The sequence below is a fragment of the Carassius gibelio genome, chromosome A12 (genome assembly GCF_023724105.1).
Source record: "Carassius gibelio isolate Cgi1373 ecotype wild population from Czech Republic chromosome A12, carGib1.2-hapl.c, whole genome shotgun sequence".
NCBI lineage: Eukaryota > Metazoa > Chordata > Actinopteri > Cypriniformes > Cyprinidae > Carassius > Carassius gibelio.
The window spans coordinates 8,750,738-8,775,366 of NC_068382.1; the positions used below are offsets into that span (position 1 = coordinate 8,750,738).

The 24,629-nt window shown below is 36.1% G+C and overlaps 3 protein-coding genes across 4 annotated transcripts in view; 2 read left to right on the forward strand and 1 right to left on the reverse strand.

Annotated features, from left to right (window-relative positions):
* Positions 1 to 2,141: 2,141 nt before the first annotated feature.
* pagr1 (PAXIP1 associated glutamate-rich protein 1) lies at positions 2,142 to 4,494 on the reverse strand. Its single transcript, XM_052611069.1, has 5 exons — positions 4,324 to 4,494; positions 4,007 to 4,181; positions 3,526 to 3,844; positions 2,619 to 2,707; positions 2,142 to 2,542 (listed from the first exon to the last, which is right to left on the reverse strand). Exons 2-5 carry the CDS (start codon positions 4,167 to 4,169, stop codon positions 2,292 to 2,294), a joined length of 822 nt encoding a protein of 273 aa, XP_052467029.1. The 5' UTR covers positions 4,170 to 4,181; positions 4,324 to 4,494; the 3' UTR covers positions 2,142 to 2,291.
* Positions 4,495 to 5,491: 997 nt separating this feature from the next.
* Positions 5,492 to 8,492, forward strand: vps25 (vacuolar protein sorting 25 homolog). The gene is made up of 6 exons (XM_052611071.1): positions 5,492 to 5,596; positions 6,420 to 6,565; positions 6,698 to 6,751; positions 6,844 to 6,932; positions 7,218 to 7,293; positions 7,789 to 8,492. Exons 1-6 carry the CDS (start codon positions 5,550 to 5,552, stop codon positions 7,899 to 7,901), a joined length of 525 nt encoding a protein of 174 aa, XP_052467031.1. The 5' UTR covers positions 5,492 to 5,549; the 3' UTR covers positions 7,902 to 8,492.
* A 1,954-nt stretch (positions 8,493 to 10,446) lies between these two features.
* The window catches only part of wnk4a (WNK lysine deficient protein kinase 4a), a 53,084-nt gene continuing 38,901 nt past the window's right edge, over positions 10,447 to 24,629 (forward strand). For both annotated transcript variants that reach the window (XM_052611072.1, XM_052611073.1), the window contains exons 1-2: positions 10,447 to 10,607; positions 10,798 to 11,430. In XM_052611072.1, the coding sequence (XP_052467032.1) occupies positions 10,825 to 11,430 (606 nt within the window). In that variant the 5' untranslated portion in view covers positions 10,447 to 10,607; positions 10,798 to 10,824. The remainder of the gene's footprint in view (positions 10,608 to 10,797; positions 11,431 to 24,629) is intronic.

Genomic DNA, 24,629 nt, shown 5'->3' on the forward strand with positions numbered 1-24,629 from the left:
TTTTTCTCAATATTTAGATTTTTGTTTTTGCATCCTCAGATTCCAGATGTTCAAATAGTTGTATCTCAGACTAATATTGTCCTCCTAACAAACCATACATCAATGGAACGGTAATGTATAAATCTAAATTTCAAGAAATTGACCCTTATGAATGGTTTTGTGGTCCAGGGTCACATATGACATTGGATTCATTTTTATTTTTGCTGAACTGTTCCTCTACCAGAGCTGATCCATGAAGGATCAAATGAAAGACAAAGCCACATCAAATCTAATTAAACCCTGTCTGTCAGGAACAACGAGGCAACTCGGGGTTTGGGAATGTATTATTCTGTACATGCTCAGAAAACTAGCGCAGTTTTACCACGAAAATTATTCAATATTTGTAGTTCGCTTTACAGTATCCCTACTATAACCTCTTTTAACCGAGTCACGAGTCCTAAAACCCTGTATATGTTTGTGATCAAATATATATTAAGCTGCCTTATCCCTGTGGAAACAAACTCTTATTCTTGATCTTTTGGCCAGAGGTGAGTTTCCTCCACTCAAACAAATGTGATATTTTACATAGGCTAGTCAATGTGAACTTTATTTGCACTTTATTCATTTCGTTCCTGTTATTTATTATGATTTGTTGGAGGATATTTATGGTCATCAATTCTTTTCAGCCTGTCAGTCTCGGGTTTTTGTTGTTTATGGGTCACTCAAACCATCAAATCTCTGTCTAGTCATAAATTAAGGATTCATTAGCAGATGAATTTGGCCTAGAATGTTTTATTTGATTACACCGCTTTCAAGTGCTTGCAAGTTCAACTGTACCACTTATCAAACAGGAATGAATAACATTGCAAAGGAAGTTTTTGAAGATACCTTAACTTAAAATGAGTGTATGCTGATTTAAAAAACAGGCGCAAAATGTCTATTGGGTATATGACTTTGCATGTGTATATTCTGTCTTTGTCCCTTGTGAACCCTCTGTAATGTGCTCCAATATTGAGCGAAAACCCAAAATATTTAACCCTATTGAACGGCAACGACTGCCTCTGACGGTTTCTGTTGGAAGGCAATTATGTTTAGTTGATTTGACTTCTTTTTCCCCCCATATGTAAACCTGTTGAACCTGTTAACATGAGTACAAACGAAAGCACTGTTGTAATTCAGTCTCATTGCAGAAATATATACTCTTGTCTCCTATGCTGCATGATATGTTTCTTCTCCTGGTCCGTTTGTGAACGTGCTGTACGGGGTTTAATCGAGACCTCGAGCATGAGTCTCGGTGTCTGCCATCATGACCTCTGCAGAGACATCTGGAATTAAAACCAGCTTAGAAAACGGATCAGGATGTTCACGTCAAATGTCCTCTTGATTCCTCTTAATTTGAGAGCTGTACCAGACGGGTGATGCTTTCAATCGAGGCTAACAGGCCACAAAATGCTTCACGCTATTATCCATCTTTTCTCCCTTCGCAGAATCGTTTATGCACTGAATAGAAAGTCTGGGAGATTTCCGATTTCAGCAGCAGATGTGATCATTTCTAATGGCTTGATGAGGATTGTATTAAAATATAAAGCAGGTCATTTCAACTTCATATCCCACAATGCACTTTTTTCTCACAATTGCAAAGTATAAATCTCACAATTACAAATTAAAAACATTGAATTGCAAGTTTAGATGTTTTAATTTAGATTTTTTGTTTTTGCACAAGTTTACATTTTGAGGAAGTTCTTAATTTCTCTGAATTTATATCTCGCAATTCTGATTTTTTTAATAGCAGAAATTGGAGTTTACATCTCTATTCAAATTTTTTAATTCTGACAAAATTATTTTTTTCATCATAATTTATTTTCATATTGCATTTGTGTTTTTTCCCCCTCTGTATGTTCTTAGTTCACATCTTGAAGTTTTGAGAAAATTCAGAGAAAAAACACGCATTTTGAGGAAAGTCTGAATTGTGAGATAAAAAAAAAATTCACAACTGCGAGAAAAAAGAAGAAAAAAATTCTGAAGAATTATGGGGTAAAAAATTGCACTTTAAAAAAAAAAAAATGTTTATTGCATGGCAAAAAATCTGCGTCCAGAAGTTTAGCCAAAACAGAAAATAACTATTTACTATTTCTAAGGAAAAAAACAGCAGGACACCAGCAGCCAAGCATTCATTTATTTATTCACATAGAAAACAGAATAAAAAAGACATCAGTAAAATAATAGCATCTCATTTGTAGCATTAATGCAAAACGATTTAGGATATAAACCCTAAAGAACCAGGCATTCAGTCGAGCAGTCTGTTGTTCCCCTCAGTATCTCCTCTGTCTGGGACTGAAGACAGTGCTGGGGTCGCTGTCTCGCTCTCGCTCTTTTTCCCGCTCTCGCTGACTGTTGGGCGATAAGGGCTTTTCCACGACAGGCCCCGCTCGCGCTTTATCGCTTTTAAAAAGATCGCGACCTGTCCTTAGAATCTGCTCCTCGATTTTTCTGTGACGCTTCATGTCTGACAGCACTTTGTCCAGCCGAGCCTCGCGCTTGACCGAAGAACGAGCAGAGGAACCTGGACGAGAGAGGAAGGATGAACACAAGTCAGCATCATTCATTTCCAACAGCCGTGGAAGAATGTTTGATCATACCTGGTGTTCTCCGGCGACTGAGAAAAGAGTTTTTAGGAGTTGACAATGTCTGTTCCTCATCAAAATCAAATTCAGTTGGTGTGAGGGCCCTGCAAAACATAGAAATCAATAAATTACTACTTTCTTTTTTCATTTACAAATGTATATTATATATGCACACACACACATTGAGTAAATACTGGTCTCATTTATACACAATACTGGGCAGGTTTGAAATAATTAAGGTCTCTTCTGCAATCAAGGATGCATTTATTTGATCAAAAATACTGTAAAATATTATTACAATTTGTAATCTATTTTAAGGTGTAATTTATTTAATGCACAGCTGTATTTTCAGCATCATAACTCCAGTCTTCAGTGTCACATGATCTTCAGAAATCATTTTAAAGGGCAGATTTGATTCTATTATTTTATTTGTGTGCTATTATAATTATTTTCAGTTATTATTGCTACTCAGTTATTAATAGCAGGTCTTCTTATCATCAGTATTTAAACTGTTTTGATGCTTCATATTTTTGTGATTTATTTTTTTAAGGATTCTTTGACTAACAAACAGCATTTAATTTTAAGCAGATTTACTAAGTTTCTGTTATTTTTGATTCATTTAGTGAGTCTTTGGTGAATAAGAGTAGTAATTTATTTTAGAAAAATAGTAGTAGTGCATCCACAAAACACTGTTTCATTGTTTTCAACACTGATAATAATCAGAAATGTTTCTTGAGATGCATATTAGAATGATTTCACATGAAGATCATGTGACACTGAAGACTGGAGAAACATCTATTTTACATAGTAACAGGTGTAATATTTTACAATATTACTGTATTTGTGATCAAAGAAATGCAGCCTCTTTCTCAACTTTCGTGTGTGTGTGTGTGTGTGTGTGTGTGTGTGTTTTCTGACTCACTTGTGCTGGTTCTCGTCATCTTTGGCCTCCTGCGAGTCTTCTCCGTCTCTCTCAGGTGAGGGGGTCCGAGGAGGGGTCGGAGGTCGGCGTGGGAGCGGCTCCCACTTCAGCTCCAGCATCTCTCCTTTGGCCAGGATCTCATACAGCCGCTTGATCTCCTCGGGAGCAGGCATCCAGTCTTTCGTGTCCTCCATCTCCTCATCGCTGTATGGGATCTCCCAGTCATCTTCAGTCTTCTGCCGCTCTCCTTCACAGCCTCCATTCATCTCTCCATCTCTCTGCTCCTCTGCATCCATGCATCCTTTGTCTCCTTCTACATCTTTCATAGAAGTGTGAATGGAAAACTTTAAGCATAATGTGCATGCAATGCAACAATGTGCAATGGAAAAAACCTATACACCTTTCATGTTTTTAAAGCATCATACTCCAAGGTGCATTGAGAAAAAAAGAATTCAGAAGTCATGGTGTGCGCCGTGCATACTTGCGTCATCCTCAGTTGTAGTATCTTTTGGTGCTTCATTAATCTCCTCTCGTTTTTCTTCCTCTTTTTCTTCCTGTTTTCCCGCGGGTTTCTCCTGTTCACTCACTCCAAGAGACTCCACTCGCTCCGCTAGAGAGCCCTGCGCGTCTTCTGCCGCCTGCATCTCACTGCAAACCTGCAACGAAACGAGTCGAGCTCAGATGCATGTCAGTATAGCAGTTCCCGACTAATCGCGCGAACTCGCTTAGCGTCATTCAGAAACATTCGATAGGATTATTTTATAATGAACAGAAATGAGGAGGCGGGTGCAAACTTACAGTTTTTCCACTACTGTTATAAACAGCTCCGCTGAATAACAAAACGCATCAATGTGCTATTATTTCTGAAAATAATACTGCATTAATTATTCCGGTCTGTTGTCACGCTTGTTTATTTCGGCGCCTTGACGTCATTCGGCTATGTCCCGGATGAGAGGATCCGCCCACAGCGCCACCACGCGCTCGAATGACCGACTTATAAAACACCTTTATGGAAGAACGAGGTTGCTATGGCGTTCTTATTTATTAATATATGTACATATTTACGTATAGATAGTACATATTACATACGTATGGAACTTTCTACTGAAAATGTTTAGTTAAATATTCATCTAAGATGGTTTAGAAAGCATTCCAAAGTAACATTCCCATAATATCTACCAAATAATAAAAAAGCAGGTTCACATACATATATGACTAAAAACGTTTTGAGAACAGTTCAGAGATAACATTGTTTGCAAAACATTCATGCGGATGCTAGGTTGTACTGGGTGGTTGCTAGCGTATTATAAGTAGTTACCAGAATGTTAAGGAGGGTAAAATCTTTAGACGAGAGAAATGGATTGTGAATAAGACTAAATGCTTTACTGATATAACGTTAGGCCTTTGTCAAGGGAAATACATTTTATTAATATCCTTTTCATTAAACACTTACAGTAAGTCATATGTCCTGTGCATTTTTTTTTAAAGAGAGAGAGTTTTTACCATTTCTGTACCACATACCACAAAATATAATATTTGGGTTTAATGGCCTGACGTCCATTTTGTGAATCAATCATTCTTTTGAATCGAATCTTCTCAAAGAACCGGTTAACAAATAGCGATTTGTGATTTTGACCCTTGATCCTTTTTATTTTATTTTATTTTATTTTATTTTATTTTATTTTATTTTATTTTATTTTATTTTATTTTATTTTATTTTATTTTATTTTATTTTATTTTATTTTATTTTATTTCTGACTGCTGTTAATTTAACGGAATAATTGTTTTTCGTAATTAATTTTGTTATTTAAAGAAAAAATACTGACTATTATTGTGCTCAATTAAAATGTTGTATGGTAGCACTACATTGTATTGTTTGTATATGCTTATATTATTTGTCGCGTTGATACAAAATCGCTATTTCTCAAGAGACTTTTAATTTGACGGGTGTTTTCAACAATTCCAGCAGAGCGGAAGCAGATTGACGCGGAGCCGCACATCAACAGAACGAGTACAAATCTGCGATGAGTTTTGAGTGGCCCTGGCAGTATAACTTTCCTCCATTTTTCACGTAAGTAAATACATTTTATTTTCAGTGTCAGGGACTGTAAATTAAAAACCGATGTTTCATGCCCGCGATATTGTCTGAATACTTTGGTCTCGTGTTAAATATGCATTTGTATCGCGAATAAAGCTGCTGTTTGCTTTCCGCTACGGAAGTAACGTTAACAAACTCAACTACATTTGACGCTCCATGTAATTAAATATTACAGCACTTACAATTGCATTATATCATACAGTGTTTAAATGCTGTGTGACATTAAATAATAACTCAAGCGGATCGAAGCTAGTACGATTCTGATTGTTGTAAACCATAGAAGATTAATAATTATAATGAATAAACAAGAATAATTTGAAATGACCGAAGCCTATATAAAGGTTAAAATAAAAACGGACTGCTGGGGAACCTGGAAGTATTAGGACATTGAAAAAAATCGGGATTTCAAGACATGGACAAGTTATTTTTCTTTGTTGCAAAACCCTGAGAATCTCTGTAACATGTGCATATCCATTAATAATTTATCACAATGAAATAGTTGCATTATTATACAGAAGATGATTTCGTTGTCATTTACAGTGGGGGCATCCCTTGCAGAATCTGAAAATGTGAATCATTTTCAAAAAATAAGAGAGATCATACTAAATGCATGTTTTTTTTTTTATTTAGTACTGTCCTGAGTAAGATATTGTACATAAAAGATGTTTACATTTATTTTTCACAGATTCTGCAAAGGGTTCTCAAACTTTCACATGTCACTGTATTTCTTGCAGTGCACTTGTATGTCTTGCACATTGGGGCCTAAATGTTACTGAGTGTTTATTCTGTTTTGCAGGTTACAGCCCAATGCTGACACGAGACAGAAGCAGCTGGCAGCATGGTGCTCGCTCGTTCTGTCCTACTGCCGTCACCAGAAACTCTTCACTCTGGACGTCCTCGAGGCGCAGGAAAGCCCAGTCTTCAACAACAAGAAAATTGAGAGTATCCTTTCATGTTCTTTGTCTTTTTTTATTATCTGATGATAGGAGCCACAGTGGTTGAATCACTAAGAAGGCTGTTACTTTTCTGTCATCACTTGCCATGCATGTATTTCCCATAATTCTTGCTCCTCAGGAAAACTTTCAGTTGAAGCCATACAAGTCGTTTTTGAAGAACTGAGAAAAAAAGGTAGGATGCCGCATTCCTTAATAAGAAGAAGAGATTGCTTCCCAGTTTGGAAAATGGATGTTAAAATAATTAGTATCTTTGCTTTGGAATAGGAAACCTGGAATGGTTGGATAAAAATAAATCGAGATGTCTTATAATGTGGAGGAGACCAGAGGAGTGGGGCAAAATCATTTATCAATGGGTGAGAATATACTGTGTCCTGTATATTCATTTATTATTATTTATTTATTTAAAACATGTTTGATGACACATACACTAAAAACAGTTAAGTTATGATGAATAGAAAGTTCAATAGAACACCTTTTACTTGAAATAGAAATCTTCTATTGCATTATAATCGTAAAAAGAAATCCTACTGATGCACTTTACATCATGGAAAATCAATGTTTAAAATAAGCTTGTTAGCAGTTAGGTCAAGATGTTATGTTAAATGCAATGACTTTTTTTATTTCATTGTTGCATGTAGGTTTCCAAAAACGGCATGGTCAACTCAGTGTTTACACTTTATGAACTCTCTAATGGAGATGAGACAGAAAAGGAAGGTATAAAACTGTTTCGTATTTCCGCTGTACAATGCATCAGCAAAATGCTAATGTATAGTTGAAACGGTTCACCCAAAACTGAACATTTGCTGAATATTGACTCAACCTCAGGACATCCAAGATGAAAATCAGTCAAGTGCTCCGAATGCTCAGCAGCGGATGCTCTGCAGTGAATGGGTGCCGTCAGAATGAGAGTCTTCACAATAATCCACATCACTCCAGTCCATCATTTTTCGCCGGAAACAGTGATTTGAAGTGGAAATGTCTTGATGGATTTACAAACACACAGACATTGGCTTCTAAATATTACTTATTTCAGCTGTTTGGACTCTCATTCTGACGGCACCCATTCACTGCAGAGCATCCACTGCTGAGACACTTACTCCAAATCTGATGAAGAAACCATCTCCTCTTCATCTTGAATGATCTGAGGGTGAGGGCATTATTCTGTGTGTTAAGCTCTGATCAGGTGTGTAACACGGCCGTATCTTTCAGAGTTTCACGGTCTGGAGGATTGGATGCTGCTGCGTTCACTGCAGGCCCTGCAGACTGATGGGAAGGCAGAAATCATCACTATGGATGATGGAAAGGGTGTCAAGTTCTTTTGAATCAGGCTTTCTCAAACCAGACTTTGGGAGGGTGCTGAGTTTCCGTCAGCCCAGCATCATCTATTGTCTCAGTCCACTTGGGATCTTTGTGGACTCTATATTACACTCCAATACTAAGTCATTATTTGTCCCAAACTAAATGAAAGGTCTTCCTTGTTGAAACATGTTTAAATTGGTGGTTTTACACCTGAGCAGACTAAAGAAAATGCGATTAGCCATTATGCATACAAAGTAATAAGTCAGAGCAAAACTAAGGAATATAAGTATCTTAATCCAGACCCAGATTCCACTTCTTTTATTGCTGTAAATCCTGAAGGACTCTCGTTCTACTTGAATATTAAAGAACCACAAAGCCAGAAGATGGTCTGCTAATCTGACACGGTTTTTAGGAGTCTTGTGATGCTTCCTGGTCAAGATGAAGTGTTCTTCAGTAAATGTCTTGTTCCTGATGACAGTGGAATTCATATCAATATCTTGCTGAAATCTGGTAGCATTCTCCTTTCCCCCAGCTTTCATTGTATCTTATCACCTTTTTTACCAATACTGTACAAATAAATGAGAAAGACGTTTTCAGTTCTTTCCTGCAAACCCCTTCGCGTTTGGGCCTTATGTATTTGATTTTCATATGCAAATCTCTTGTGCTTGGCGAAAGCTTGCAGCACAAAGTCATCTCTGTTATACTTCTAATGGAAGAGTTGACAAGTCAAACATTATTATTATTGCATTGCTCATACTTTGGGTTTTCCAGTCAGTCTCTCAGATGTCTACAGAAATGTCTAAAAGTGCAGCACAAGTGTCTTTTATTATTATTTTTGTTCATATTTTAAATAGTTTTTATTGTTACATTTTCTTTTAGATAAAGTTTTTTTTAAGTGTATATAATTGTTAATGTCTGCATAGTTTTATTAAGCTTTAGTTTTTATTTTGGTGCTTCTTGGGGCAACTTTTTTAAGTTAATGTTTATTTTATTTCAAGTAATGAAATAGTTTTTATGGGTTTATTTTTAGTTGATAAAAACCCTATACAGTTCACATTATTATAATTATTTAAATTTAAAATAGCATTTAAATTTATATTTTAAAAAGTAAATTTGAGTAAACTAAAAATAGGTTAAAGTTTTTCTTTTAAATAAAAAAGTTTAATATAAAAATAATTGCAGGCAAATTATATAAAAAAAAATCCTGAGCTTCTGTTTATGTGTGTGTGTGTAACTTTTTCATTTTGTATGTGCTAAATCTGACTATTGACCTTGTTTTATATGTTACACTCAGTAAGAGCGACAGGTGGCGCTCATGTGCATGTCAGAGTCACGTGACCGCGCCTTCTGCTGAGCATTCGTTCACAAATGTATGATGCAGCTCTATTAAGTTTAGTGTTGATCACATATAGTGAAACAGACAAGCAGAGACGTTCGGTACTCGTGTTAGTCTGTCTTCAAATAAACGCCACTCAGTATTTTATCCAATGCAATAACAAGAATACATTTAAAGTGACTTAGTGAATCAAATGGTTTTTGTTTCCCACTGTAAGCAATGGAATAGAAATACAGGGAATTACTCAAATGTTCTGTGATAAGTGCCAAGGAGTAAAGGATCACCTCCGGCATGAATGATGCTTTGTGTAGAAGTTCCTGGCTCATGAGAGCAGCACATGAGAGGAAGCAGATCGAGCTTGTGCTGCAGAACGTGAGCTGTCCATTATGTTCAGACTAATATTCATAAACCCAATCCAGTGTTTTCAGGCCAGACGTTTACTGTGGTTTGCATGAGGTTTTTGTTCTTGGTTGTGAAAGATGAGAAACAACAGACAAACACAGAAAACTCTCAACTGAAAGATCCATATAAAAAGTATATAGGATGCTTATGGACACATAATTAACATTGTGTTGGTTGATTCACTGTTGTAGACAATGTGAATAATAATAACTATTATAAAAAAAAAAATCATAATTTATTTTGGAGTTAAGTGTAACAAGAAATGCAGAAGATTTGTACCTTTTTTTAATTATTATTTTATTTTCTTATTTTTTCTATTTTCAGATGTTGCTTTAGATGACCAAATCAAGCATAGCTTTTGTTTAAACAAATTATTATTAATTCTATTTTTGGGAACAGCATAGCCTGACCAATGCTTTAATACCATTGTCCTGAATCCAACATGAGAAAAGTCTAAAATAGTCAACACAGGGATCAAGTTAATGCTTTTAACCCCAGCTTGTATTTATTTTTTTAATATATTTTTTTAAAGAATGATAATCAGATTTCCTGTGTATGAATAACTATGGAAGTCAAGGGCAACTATCAAAATAAATTCTCTAAACTGATTTTCATTGTCAGTTGTTCTTAGGACACATCAGTTGTCACAAGTTTTTTTCATTAAAGGATATACATAATAAACAGGCATATACATTATAACATTATATTGTCACAAAAGTTTAACGAGTGTCCAATGCACTGAATCTTTAAAAATATCAGATGCCTTTTTGCTGTTAGTGAGCGAATCGTTCAGACCGTATGATTCAGCTCGAGCAGTGAAAGCCAACGCTGCGGGACTCAGGTGAAGTGGGCGGAGTCAGGCGCGCACTCGCTGTGAAGAGCTGCAGCGCACGCGCGCCTCTGCAGAACGCACAGCAGCCGCGTGCGCGTGTGGAGCAAATGTCCTGTGCATGTTTCAACTCCGGAGTAATTTCAGACTTCTCTAAATAAGGTAAATATACGACTACCAGTCCGTTTCGTGAGTGTTTCTTGAATAGATAAAGAAATATAATGTAGTTGAATTTGGCTATATTTTTATATATAACATAATTTGTTATTATTCATGTGATAACAAGCATATCATGGAAAATTCTGGTGCATGGTGTTCTGTGCGCTTGTTATTATTTGTATTGTTCCTGCAGTTTGGGATGCTCTGAGCGCTCCTCATCATGTCTCACGCTGAAGTCGAGTTCGCTGGACGTGGTTTTCCTGGTTTACCTGTTGAGTTGGACGAGGACTGTCTCTCCAGAGTGCCCAATATGCTGCGGACGCACTCCCTGAACGCGAGGAGGAACTCATACGTGCTCCATAAACTCAGCGTGGATATTGACCCCCAGATCTACAACGAGACAATCTCCAAAGCGCTGTCGTGGTCCACTGAAAACATATTATTATCAGAGAGAACAGTTGGTGAAAATAAACCAGACTCTCCATCTCCAGTCTCCAGCCCGGAGTCTTCAACCCCCAGCGCCAGCTCAGCAGCTCCAGAGGACTGGACAAGCTCCGTCCAGACCCCTCTGTCCCCCGTCGCCCAGGAGCCCAGTTCAGACTCGGACAACGAGGGCCCCAAAGTTGAGAATGTGGCTCCACGACGGCCGTTTTTAAGCAGACTGGAGCAGGATGAGAAAGAGGACATTGAGACCAAAGCCGTGGCCATCTCACCGGATGGAAGATATCTGAAGTTCAACATTGAAATTGGGAGAGGGTCGTTCAAGACGGTCTACAAGGGGCTGGACACTGAGACCACGGTGGAGGTGGCATGGTGTGAGTTACAGGTAGGAGTTAAAAATCACACATCAGTGTTTTATGTAAGAGAAATGATCTTGCGGCCACATATTGGGTTTGGTGATCTTAAGAGCCATCTTAATTGAAATCAGGTTTGTGCAGAAGTTAGGCTTGTCACTGTCACATATACTTCCCCAGAAATAATTGTGATAAGCCATATTATTGTCATTTTAAACACCATTTTATGCCACTGAATATACAGTATAATCATAATGTAACAGCATAATAACACACTTCCAAAAGACTACAAACTTTTTTTTTTTTTTTTTTTTTTTTATAATATTTAGATCATGCAAATTAAGTTTAACAAAATATTAGATACCTTGAAAAACTAAATAAAGTGCAAAGTAACAAGTAAAAAAAGAAATGCACAGAACTTTTATGGAGATTTTTCCATCTAAGGATTTGTTCCTGGCCTTCTTTTCTCTGTAAATGAAGGGTGCACACTATTACTGAAAAACACCATCACTTCTCAGCAGTCAGATGTCTAAACAAAATCATATCTGAAGATGAAACTTCTTTTTAAATTTGAAATAGCAGCAACTTCACCACGTTATGTTCAAGAAGCTACAAAAGACTCAGGCGCACATGCAATGTACATAACATGGTCACATCAATTTTTAAGTGAATGTAATTGGCGATATGTTGTGTCATCAAAAATAATTGAGGTCATGTACATATACTGTGGTATAAGTGGATATATTGATTATTGCGACAGGCCTAACAGAAGTAGATACTATCACTAAACGATCATGGTTTTAATAGGTTGATTGGTTAAACTCAACTGAGAAATGAATGAGATTTTATCATCTGGAACATGATGCTCTTTCAGGATCAGTCATGCTCTGTATTCGTGCTCTAATCAGGGTTTGAGATCAGGTGCAACAACTGTCCCACTGCCGCTCTAATCTACGTGCAAGGAAGCAAAGCCGGTCTTTGCTCTGCTTCTGTTGTATAAAAAGCTCAAAAACATGATGGTGTTGGACCTGTCGGGAGATTTGTGAAATCCCCTGTCCAGGTTTGCATGCTTCCTCCTGTGAGTCTTTGACCTTGAGCAGCCCTCGGTCGAGCCGCGGCAGTCATGCACGTCACAGTCAGGCGGACACTCTTCCATGCCACCTTTTCCACACTTAACTGTGTTAATGCATGCGTCCCACACGTCTGTGTTCAGTAAGTGAGGCGTACAGCAGGGCTTTTCTCTCACCGGTTGCTCTTTCATTGCTCAGGAGACTAAGTGGAGGTCTCTGTTGTCATCTTTGTTTCAGATGTTTCCTAAGATACCTTAAATGAAATAAAAACAGAAACAAATGCACTCAAACAAAAAGTGTAGGATTTACAATTTTCACTCGGAAATTGATTCATACAACTTTGAATTAAATATGACATTTTGAAGATAAAGACTTAAATAGTGTTTTTGTGTAAAACTAACTCCATAATTACAACAAAAATAAAATTTTGCAATGAAAATCAGAGTAAAGTGTTGTCAAATTAATGTGGATCGCATAGTAAGAATTATTTGGCCTTGAAAGATATTGATGGGAGTAAATATTGAAATCATATGGACTTTTTTTATTGCAGACTATATTTTGGCAAATCTGAGCACAGTTTACATCTCTGAATTTGAAAAGCAGGACACTTCAGAAAAAGTATTTATTTATTATCTTTATAATTTCAATATCGCTGTCTACTGTACTAATAACAGTAATTATGAATTATTAATCTTTCCTATGGGCCAGTTTTTCAGTGCACTGTAAAAATATTCATTTTTTATTTTTGTAGTACATTTTGCACAGGAAATACAGTTGTTTCTATGTTTACAATATTTCATGTTCAATTCAAAATGTGTCGCTGTTTATTTGTAAAAAAAAAACAAATTTGCTAGTAAATTTGCAAATAAAAATACAAAGTATGCCCAACACCAATTTCTTAATTGTATTTGTATTTTTATTAACTGTGTGTTTTTTTTTAAGGAAGACTTTTGTTGAATTGTTGTATTTCTGTTTTTCATAAAGCTGATTAAAGTGCAGTTGCATAGAAGTGATATAATGATGTCTTTATGAACTTTTTGAAGCTTGGAAGTTTTAGTTGCGTAGTCTCAGTGGATGCACAAAAATGATAAAAGTCTTATGGGTCTGAATTGACATATTTGAGTGAACTGTCCCTTTAATAGTTTGCATTAATTTAATACTATGATGGCCTTTGCAAAACATGTTTTGTTTTGATAGGACTGATACGAGTGGAACAAGCTTGAGTTAGCAAATTTAGGGACGTAGCCTCCATCTCACAGAAGTTTCTCAGAGGTGTAAAAACAGGGATTAAATGTGCATGTGAGGTGGATTCTTTCCCCCTGTTGATTTCTGGCATCATGTTGTTCTTTGATGATGTGGGTTTCTCAGGGGAAAGCGAGGATCAGGACTCTGTTAAACCTGGCGCTGAGATTGAAGGAACAGGTGTGGAGCAGGGCGTGCTGATATGCAGGTGGCCTAGTTCAAAACACTGCTTCTGCTCCCAATGCCTAAAGGTCACATTCTTGCTCATAATGCTATGATATCATCTTGATCTAAAGGGTTCAAGGGCTCTTGCTTCGGGCTAGAGTTTGAAGCACAGAAGTGAGCTTTAAAGGATCATTTTGTGAATGTCATCCCAAACCTGTTTGACCTACTTTTTTCGGCAAACACAAAAGGAGATGCTTTGAAGAATGTTCATGCTGCTCTTCTCCATTCAAAAACAAAAAATGGGTCTGTTAATATAAAAACAAAACGTTTTCATTATAAATGTAGAAAAACAAAAATCTCAATTGTTATTTACTGAGAATAATATAAAATTATGTCAGTTCCTTAAAGAAAAACGGCATATGAGTTTGAAATGACATGAGAGTGAATAAATAATGACATAATTTTTCATAATTTTAGTTACTATAATAGCAACAATGTTATAGTATATATTGTAGTTTTTTTAATTATAATATTTGAATAAGAATTTGGTTTTTATTGAAACATTTTTATCATAAGTTTTAGTATTTTTGTGTGTTTTCATCATTTTGTGAACTATATAGTTTTAGTAATTTTTGTACTTAAGCTAAACAAAAAACACAAATGTCTAATAAAAAAATGTAAATTTACAAAAAAATTTTTTTAATTTAAGTTAGATTTCTAAAAATAAAATAAAAAATGTTTTTATTTCTTATAGTTAATATTTACAGATTTCAGGAAATAAAATATTTTGCATGGTTTTAGTTTTAGTTTCTGAATAGCAACTAAAGGCATCAAAATGAGCTTTAGGCTGGAAATGTTTGAATATGTTATTACATTCACAGTTATTTATTAGCAACTGTTGCTTTGCAGATTTCTCTTTTAAATCACTTATTAATGCATTTGACTCCTTCCTGGTGCATGCTGATGCTCGATGTGACTCGAGTCCCTCTGCAGGCCTTTATGATGTCTGATGGGATTTCAGATGGCTGCTTCTGTCACTCGTGTCTGCTTGGACCGCCAGCAGCTGCTGCTCTGACCTTTACTAATCGGTCCTCGTGCAAACCTATGAGGACCTTCCAGAGCAGTTCTCCTCATTTGGTGCTGCAGATTCAGTATCCACCTGAAGTCAAGAATGTCCTCCTTCACAGTAAAGAATTTGTCATAGAAACAATTTACACCCAGAAATTGCTTGTAAATTTCAAGAACGATTAAACAGCAAGGAACACATTAAACATGACGTGACAACTTCATAATTACATGGAGAGCAATCACATTCAGCATTCAGCGAACAAGCTCAGAGTGGCATTGCCTAATGGGACAGACATGGAGAACATGTTCTTTTTTTTCTTCTGAGCTAAAAGAGTATTTTCTGTGGTGTCATTTCTGAGAATCAGCAAAGAGGCAGATCTAATATTTGCAGTCTCGAGTCGAGTGTGTGGCTTCGCATCTCTTTCTCCTGTCTGGAGCTCTGTAAATTTCCAGTCAGCCGTCTCGTGTACGGTTACCCAGCGCTTGGACCTCGGCCATTCACTTCCCATGGGTCGAGGAAGCTAATGCAATGAAACATGGTGTGTTAGTCAAACCGCAGTGCTGTAGTTCAGAGAACAGATTACAGAGGATGGAATTTTCCTTTGCTCTCAGACTAGAAAGAGAGAGCTGGTGCAGTCAGTGTGATGTGTGCCTGTCACTTCATAGGGCACGTGCATGTTTAATGAGCTCATGAAACCATAGCCTGAGATGCTTAATGAGTTCAATACAAGACACAAACAGTGTCAAAGCAGCTTAATTTGTATTGACCTGGATTATTCTTTTAATGCGTTTTTGCACTTAATGCAAAACTAGTTTCAAAACATGCTTTGTGATCCTTTAACAGGGATATCATATCCTTTAAAATTATGATAATAGACCCTTATCCTGATCAGTGTTTCTCAGTATGCATGTAGTCATGCTCGGAGTTTGCATAGCAGAGTTGCAACTTTTTACAAATCTCATCGTTCTGGAAAGCAAGGTGTGCTCTGATTGGCCAGCTATCTAGTGCTTTGGGATTGGTTGAATACCTTAAGCATGCAATAGAAATGTTACGCCTCTCGCCATACTGTGATGGTGTCTCCCGGCACGATGAGATAAAAACAAAAAACCCATTACAAACGAGTCTGCATTGTGATTGGAGAAATGACTAAAAACAAACGCTACTCGAAACTCACGTTTGAATCATCACTCACAAATTCGTTAAATATGAAAACGTACTCACAGTCTGTGAGTCAGAACAGCCAGAGCATTATAGTCTTCTATTGTAGGATCAGAAAACAGTCCTCTGTAAAATGTGCTGCACACATCTGAATATTTGGGTTGAACTGTTCTGTTCCGTGTTGTAAATACTTAACCACTGATTTCTAGTTGTGTCCTCTTTTGGAAGGCCAATCAAAGTAGTTTTGCTTTCACAACAAACACACAGCATCTCTGCAGCAAGGTAACAGCGAGAATCAAAGTTACGCCTTCTGTCTTTGTGTGGACATCTGGGAGGCGTTATGCAAATCTTCCCACACAGTGATGTAGACATGTGGGGGCGTGTTTAAACGGGGCGTTTAGGAGGACGTGGATGACTCTTAACTTTTATAAAGAATTTCTCTTTGGGTTTGAAACTTCAGTCAACTTTAAGGATCTTTTCAATTCACAAACCGCTTGTACCACTCCAAAGAGAAAGGGAAACTTGAAATTGCATCATATGATCCCCTCAAAGAGAAATGCAGTGACGTTGACCTGAGAAAAAAATATTAAGAATATATATATATATATATATATATATATATATATATATATATATATATATATATATATATATATATATATATATATAAATAATAAAAACAAACAAAGAAATATGTGTGTGTGTGTGTATATATATATATATATGTGTGTGTGTGTGTGTGTGTGTGTGTGTGTGTGTGTGTGTGTGTGTGTGTGTGTAAAAATAATGATGTCTTATCAGTAGAAGGTTGTTCATACATCATGGTAGTATTTGTTGTTCTGTGTTTGTTTATGCTAAAATGTAAACAATGAGAATGACTTAATGATTTAATTTATTTTCCCTTTTTAAAAGTATGCAAAAGGTGTGTGTGTGTATGTGTGTGTGTGTGTGTATATATATATATATATATATGTATAAAATTAAGATTATATAATTTTTATTTTTTATATTAAGTATTATTTATTTATTTTTATTTAAAAAATAATTTATTTTATTATTATTATTATTATTATTATTATTTTTTTTTTTTTTTTTTTACAAATAGAAACATTTGTTTTAAGAAATATACTCTATAACCCAGGTAACAAGATGATAGGAGTCCTTTTTGGTCAAAATGTATTTCCGGGTACTTTATTACTTGTTCTTTCTTGTAGTTATAAAACAGCCTTTAACGTGTTCATCTTGACCTCCACGTGAGCACGTCAAGCACTGTGAGCTCTTTTTTTTGTAACTGATAAGTGGCTGCTGTTTATCTGACTTTCTTTCCTTGAGTTTTATGTCATCAGTGCAAGAAACAGGCTCTTCTGAAACGGCTGTCAGCATCTTATCAGCCCTTGCCTGCTGGGCAAATATAGTCCTTTTTGGTGCAGAAAGAGGCGGAGGTCGGCGGTGATGTTAAACAGCACGCGCCCATCACGTACAGCTCACATTCATGTATGAAGACGGTACGTTCTGTGCCAACTCATAATGAGATTACAGCTGTTTCTAGTGAAATAGCCACAAATAGTACATACGTCTGAAGAGCACTTGTTTACTGATGATGCAATTATACAACAAGAAATATGTACAATATGTAACACATTTTTTACTGATGCTAAATGCAGTGAAGCATTATTAAAAATATAGTTTACCCCAAAATGTAAAATCTATCATAATTTATTTACTAACGATGATGTTTTTTTAAATGTAAATGATGAATGAATTGACATTCAATTGTTGACCCATTAACCATTTCATCCCTTACAATTTAGCATACATTTAAAAAGATAATATAAAAAAAGGAATATTAAATGTAATTCGTTGAAATTAGGTCCTTATTTGTGTAGAACATTAGTACGTCTTTATTTGTAATTTCATAATTGCTTCAAATGTCTGAAATATGGTTAACGTTTACTGTTGAATTAATTGGCAAGCATTTATGATAAACTAAAGCATGCATTAATTTCATTTCTATTGAGACTATGTATGTCGCTTATTTAAATTAGTTTGAAGTTGCACCATTAATGATGAAGTTGCAATTTATTAATTTAAAACATTAACTTTAATGTTAAATAACACACTATAGTTAAATATATCATTAAGTACTTTAATTGTGCTTGAATATGTTAGTCAGCACATCAAAATAAGTGTACGTCTTTTGTTTAAAACTCACCAAAAGTTCATTAAAGCATTATTATATTATATTATATTGATTCCCATAATTCATGTGATATAATATTATACCATTAAGATTTGAAGTACACTTCAAGTGCACATTTAGTGCTTTTTCACAAGGAAACCAAAAACCATTTGACCTACATCAGTGCAGCTGGCCTTATCATTATAGTAACTGTAAACCCTTATTGATGGTTTTTGTTTGTATCTAAGATTTGCTGAATGTACAGGACTCTAAACTTTAGAGGTCACTCACACGTGTCGTTTGACGTCAGCCCAAAAATGATGACAAATATGTTCTTTTTATTCTCTGTTAGAAGCAGAGTTGGAAATATTGAGAGTTTCGTGTCTTAGCTAGGACAGACATCTCATATACTTTATTCGAAAACCTGCTGATATCATTTGCTAATCGTTGTTAACTCACATTTCCATGAGAATGACTCACTCGGACTTGGATTTGTCCCCAAATTCGGTTGGTCTCGGTGTTGAAGGGGGTCTGAACGAGCAAGAGGAAGGAGAAAGTCCTCTAATGGAGTGGATTTTGTGATTCCAGTCAACTGAAAACACAATATTTGCATGATTTTTCCATAAGAGGAGATGTCTGTTAGAAAGCGAGCGAGCGAGGGAAGGGGAAAGTGAGAGTGTATCAGAGCTTAACCTTCACACAGAGAACAAAGAGAGAGCCCAGTCTGTTTCCAAACTCAGGATGAACGCTGCCAGCCATCTAACTATCACTTCATTGTGCTTTTATGTCCTTCTCTCAGCTTGAGGAAAACATTGAGTCATTCTGACTAATGAAAACACCCATACCCAGAAAATCAGTCAATCTGAATGGAAATGGACCAAGCCGATTGGCAGAAAGCAGCAGGTTTTTTTTGTTTGTTTTGTTTTGTTTTTCCAGACCACATAAAAAGTAGCCAAAAAGCATAAATAAGAAAACTGCTCTTATTCTATTTTTTCCCCCTTGAGAGGATTTTTTTAAATTTTTTTAATTTTGGCATTTCATTTCTTAGTTGATTTGTCTAAATCGAAGCATTTTCACTAGTGGTCACGGACTGTATGTAACCATTACTCTGTAAATGAGTTTGTTTTGAAGAAAGTACTCTTTCAGTCAATTCAGCTTCAAAACTTCACATTTAATTCAATGTGTCACTTGCTGTTTCTTTGTAAATAGAGGAATTGTTCACCCAAATGGACATTTGCTGAAAATGTATTCACCCTCAGGCCATCCAGGATGAGTTCATTTCTTCATCAGGATTGGAGAAATGTAGCATTGCATCACTTGCTCAACAATGGACGCTCTGCAGTGAATGGGTGCCGTCAGAATGAGAGTCCAAACAGCTGATGAAAAAATAATCGACACCACTCCAGTTCATCAGTTAATGTCTTGTGAAGCCAAAAGCTGTATGTTTTGTGAGAAACAAATCCATTATTAAGATGTTTTAACTTTTAAACCTAAACTTTTGGCCAAAATATGAGTCCATAATCCATAATAGCTCTTCCTCCACTGAAAAAATCCAACGCTTGTTGTCCTCTCACATCGAAATCCACTAACATTTTTGTTTAGAGCTGTGGATTATTGTGATGTTTTTATCAGCTGTTTGGACTCTCATTCTGACGGCACCCATTCACTGCAGAGCATCCATTAACACCAAGAGACGGAAGTATAGTTAAACAAATGGAAATGCTTGTGAATGACTATCAAATTGTCATTGGATTAAAATATCTTCCATATAAATAATTAATAAAAGCCTGCTTACCTGCATGAACACCCCATCTGAGCGATTGCTGCGATTTTATTAATACCAGTATAGTTTAATGATCTCTACAGAGATTATTATCATCCCATAATGATAAGGAGGTCATTCACAAGAACAGGTCAAATGTAAAATCTCCAGCTGTGAAAATTCAGCCCGTGAACCAAGAAGCATGAATCTGTGTCGTATGACGTCTCTTACCTTTTGCTTGCTCTGGCTTTTTTAAATGGCCTACTAGATTTAATGGAAAGTGTTAACCTAAGGCTTATGTGCATTATTAGTTCTTGCGGACAACATTTAAATGCATGTTCTGAAGAGATGGCTGAATGTTCAGTCCCGACCTCCTTTCCCAAGCCCTGAAAAAGGAAATGTCAGAACTAAGCATCTACACTTAAAGCGCTTTCTTGTGTCAGCACTCAACGGGATCAAGCGTGTTGTCTGTTGTGAACGTTTCTCTACAGCAGGTACATCTTGTACCACAGCTGCCCCCTTCTCTTTCATGCTGGGACACTTTAAACTAGCAGCTATCCTGTTGCTGTCAGGCTGCCTTTTTCTGGTCCGGTCTCGTGTTCATTCGCGTTATTTGTTTGAAATGTTAGACACTGCTGGAATGCATCTCAAGCTCTGCTGTGATATTTTCATTATTGGTCTGGTTAATAATCTACTCCAGATGTGTCCTGATCGTCATTGTGGCTTTCTCCAGCTAGCCCAGGCTGGTTCGGCTTTAATTAAATACTTTGTTTGTAACACTGAGAAGACACAAAGACACACATGCATTTTTAGATTTTATGATTGAAATGTATTACAATTTATACTGTGTGATCGGCATATCAGCTCACCAAAGGATGCTCTGCAGTGGATGGGTGCCGTCAGAATGATGCTGATAAAAACATCAGAGTAATCCACAACTTTTATTTATTCATTTATATTTTCACTGGAGAAAGCAGTATTATAGATCATGGACTTACCAGAAGTAATGGCTGGATGTTAAAATGCCTTAATGATGGATTTGTTTCTTATAAACGCACAGCTTTTGGCTTCACAAGACATTAACTGATGGACAGGAGTGGTGTGATTACTTGTGGATTATTGTGATGTTTTTAGCATCTGTTTGGACTCTCATTCTGACGGCACCCATTGACCGTAGAGCATCCTTTGGTGAGCAAGTGATGCAATGCTACATTTCTCCAAACCTGATGAAGAAACAAACTCATCTACATCTTGGAGTAAATAAAAAAAACAAAAAAAAAAACACCAGAAAACATTAATAAAGCACTATAATCCAATTAGAAATGCTGAATTATAATTTGTGTGTGCTGTGTATGCTTAGCTTGCTTAGCTACATGCTAGTACTAAACTTTACTGTGAATCAGAAAATTAGATGCGAGTCGAGTCTTTAGTGTGATAGCAAGGTTTACGTGTTGTGTGGTCTGAAAAATCTCACAAATGTAATTAAAAGTAGTGTCGAAACAGATTTCTCAACCGCCTTTAAAAGAAATCTTACTGCACAGTTAATGAGGGCTGCACCATTTATTCAGTAAATCATATTGCAAGTAATTTAACACACGTTGCCATTACTGCAACAACATGATAAACATCAAGACTAAAAATCTGTCTCTTCAGCAATGTTTCACAATACAGTTTGTTTAGCCATATGAGTGCAAAAAGCATTAAAAGCCTTTGGTATCTGCTTATGGTGTGTGTTTAGAGGATATCTAGACATATAATGCTAAAATCTCTGAGGACACTTTATTTGGTCATTAAAATGCAATTGTCTTGCTAACTTCTCCCCCCAGTGCCGCCAGTATTTTGGAAAATTAGGTAACTGAGAGAGTAAAGTATTTAAACAGTTTAACCATTAAGAGCATTAAAAGCTTTATGTGTTGAAATAAAGTTAACACCTTATCCATTCCTCGCCTGTCCTCTAATTAGAATTCATTCATCATTTCTGACTTACCTTTTGCATTTGAAAACAAAATAAGATATTGCACAATGTCTAGAAGGGATATTACGAGCGATATATGACAGGATATATGACAACTAAACAAAGCAAATATTAATGAGTTCAAACTGTAGTTCACGTGTTTGTTTGTTTCTGGAGTTCTTTATGCTTCAGTGAGTCCATTATGATCACAACCTTATTGTGTTTTTTTTCAGGTAAAATAATTCATAATTCATCTGAATGTCAAGTCTTCTTTGACATGTCCATGCAGTTATAGTGCCAACATGAACACCTATATCCATAATGTGTTAACCTCTGTTATGATCTCTTCACAAAGTCATCTTCCTCTCATTCTGTTCAGCTCCCTCTTTCTCTTTCTGTGCTGGTCACTATCAGTTTCTTCAGCCGCTTTAGAAATAGTAACACTATCAGCTCGTGTATGAGAGCACAGTGCCGGTCATTCGCCAGTGTTTCCAGAACAAGTTACATTCATAATAACTGGTGATATGAGCTGTGGAACTAAATATATGCTGTTCTTATGATCACATTTAATATTAGTGGTAGTGCTCAATATCTCAGTATAACGAACTACCGGTCAAAAGTTAGAAATATTTAAGACTTTGTAATGTTTTTGAAAGAAGTCTCTTTTGCACTTATATCAAGGCTGCGTTTATTTGATAAAAAAAATACTTTAATATTGTGAAATATTATTGCAATTTAAAATAACTGTTGTCTATTTGAGTATATTGTAAAATGTAATTTATTTCTGTGATATAAAGCTGAATTCTTTTGTATCATTACTCCTGTCTTCAGTATCACATGACCCTTCAGAAATAGTTCTATTATACTATAATATAATTTAAATATGCTATATTACTGTTTACAAAGTCTTAATTATTCCAAATTATTTACGTGTAGTTTATATTGTTTTTATACTGAAGTCAGATTCATTTTGCACAATTGTTTTTAATCGCGTCGTTCGCAGTGCTTCATCTAAAGAGTAGTTGATTCACTCTTAATGCAGCGTCTTACCTTTTTGTTATTTTCCCTAATTTTGCATTGAATCATAGTTTGTAGTGTTATGGTTTATCTCACAGCCAGGTGGTTTGGTTCATTGCATGGAAGTCTTTGTTAAGGGATGTTTTGAAATCCTTATAGAGAAAATTATTAGTGAAAAATGCTTTGAGAATCAAGGTCAGTGAAGTGTGTGGTCACTGTTGTGCTCTTGTGAGGTTAACCTTCATTTAAAGTCTCTTGTGTTCCTGGAAACACACACACACACACACACACACACACACACACACACACACACACACACACACACACACACACAGATAAGGCAGAACTTTTTGTGCAGCTTAGCTCCACTCGATGAATACAGTACAGCAGTGCTGTCAATAAATACACTGAAAGTTAAGCCAGATGAAGGATAAATACACTCTGTGATAGCTATAATAGGATGAATATCTTGGAAACACACCCAGATCACATTCCACCCCAAAATCAATGGGGAAAAACATATTTATGTGCTTAAAGAAAATAATGCCTGTTTTGTGCCTAATCATAGTGATTAAGCAAGTTGCCCCAAATTCTCTTTGTAATACATTTTTGTTAATTATATTTTTGTGTATTACTGTAAAATAATGATGCATTTTAAATCAACAAATATATACCTGCTAAGCAAAATAACTTCAGTACATGCATCAAAATGAACAATTACCAATTGCATTTTTAACAGACAAGGCTTTAAAGCACATGCAAATAATGTACTTTTTTGAAAAAAGTGTGGTGCCCCATAAAGTGTGTAACTTTACTGTTAAGTTTACATTTGATGTGAATGTATGTGGCATTGAACAGTATATTGAGAACTGTACACTGTAGTGCGATACTACAATATTTTTCAAAAGTAGATCGTGGAGACATTTTAATTGTCCATGATCAAAAATCGTGATATCACACACACCCCTAGCTGTACACTGTTTACGCTATGACTACGTCATCCGCTGGAACATGACACTCTTGTGAACACAAGAGAGAGAGAGAGAGAGAGAGGTCTATACACACACACACACACACACACACACACACACACATAAATAGTTCTACTGTCACAGCTTTATTGATTTAATTTGTCATCACAATGATTACCAGCAGCTTTAGTTGAATCTTCAACACTGTCATGTGTGGATTCCAGCTGTCATGTGATTGATGAAATGCATTGCTGTGTCTCTATGGACAGTTTGTCGCCTACGGGTGTTCCCACATTACACTGTGACCTTAACAAAGCCTTCGAACGCTCATGACTGGACATGCATTCGTGTGTAGTGTGTCTTTGCAGTGAGTAAGTGAGCGCAGAGCAGGGACGCAGTGAGATCAATATGAATTGAGTCTCTTTATTTCCCAAACATGACTCAGCCTGTTACTGCTGATATCAATGCTGTCTTGAAGAACAAAGATAACATTATCATACAATACAAACACAGCTACCATCTCTGGAAAAAAAGGTTATTCATTATCACAGATGAAGCTCACTTTCACAGTAATCTATCAGGCGGTTTGTGGAAGTTGGGAAATATTTAACCTATAATTGTGTCTTCTTTCACACCTCAGGCTG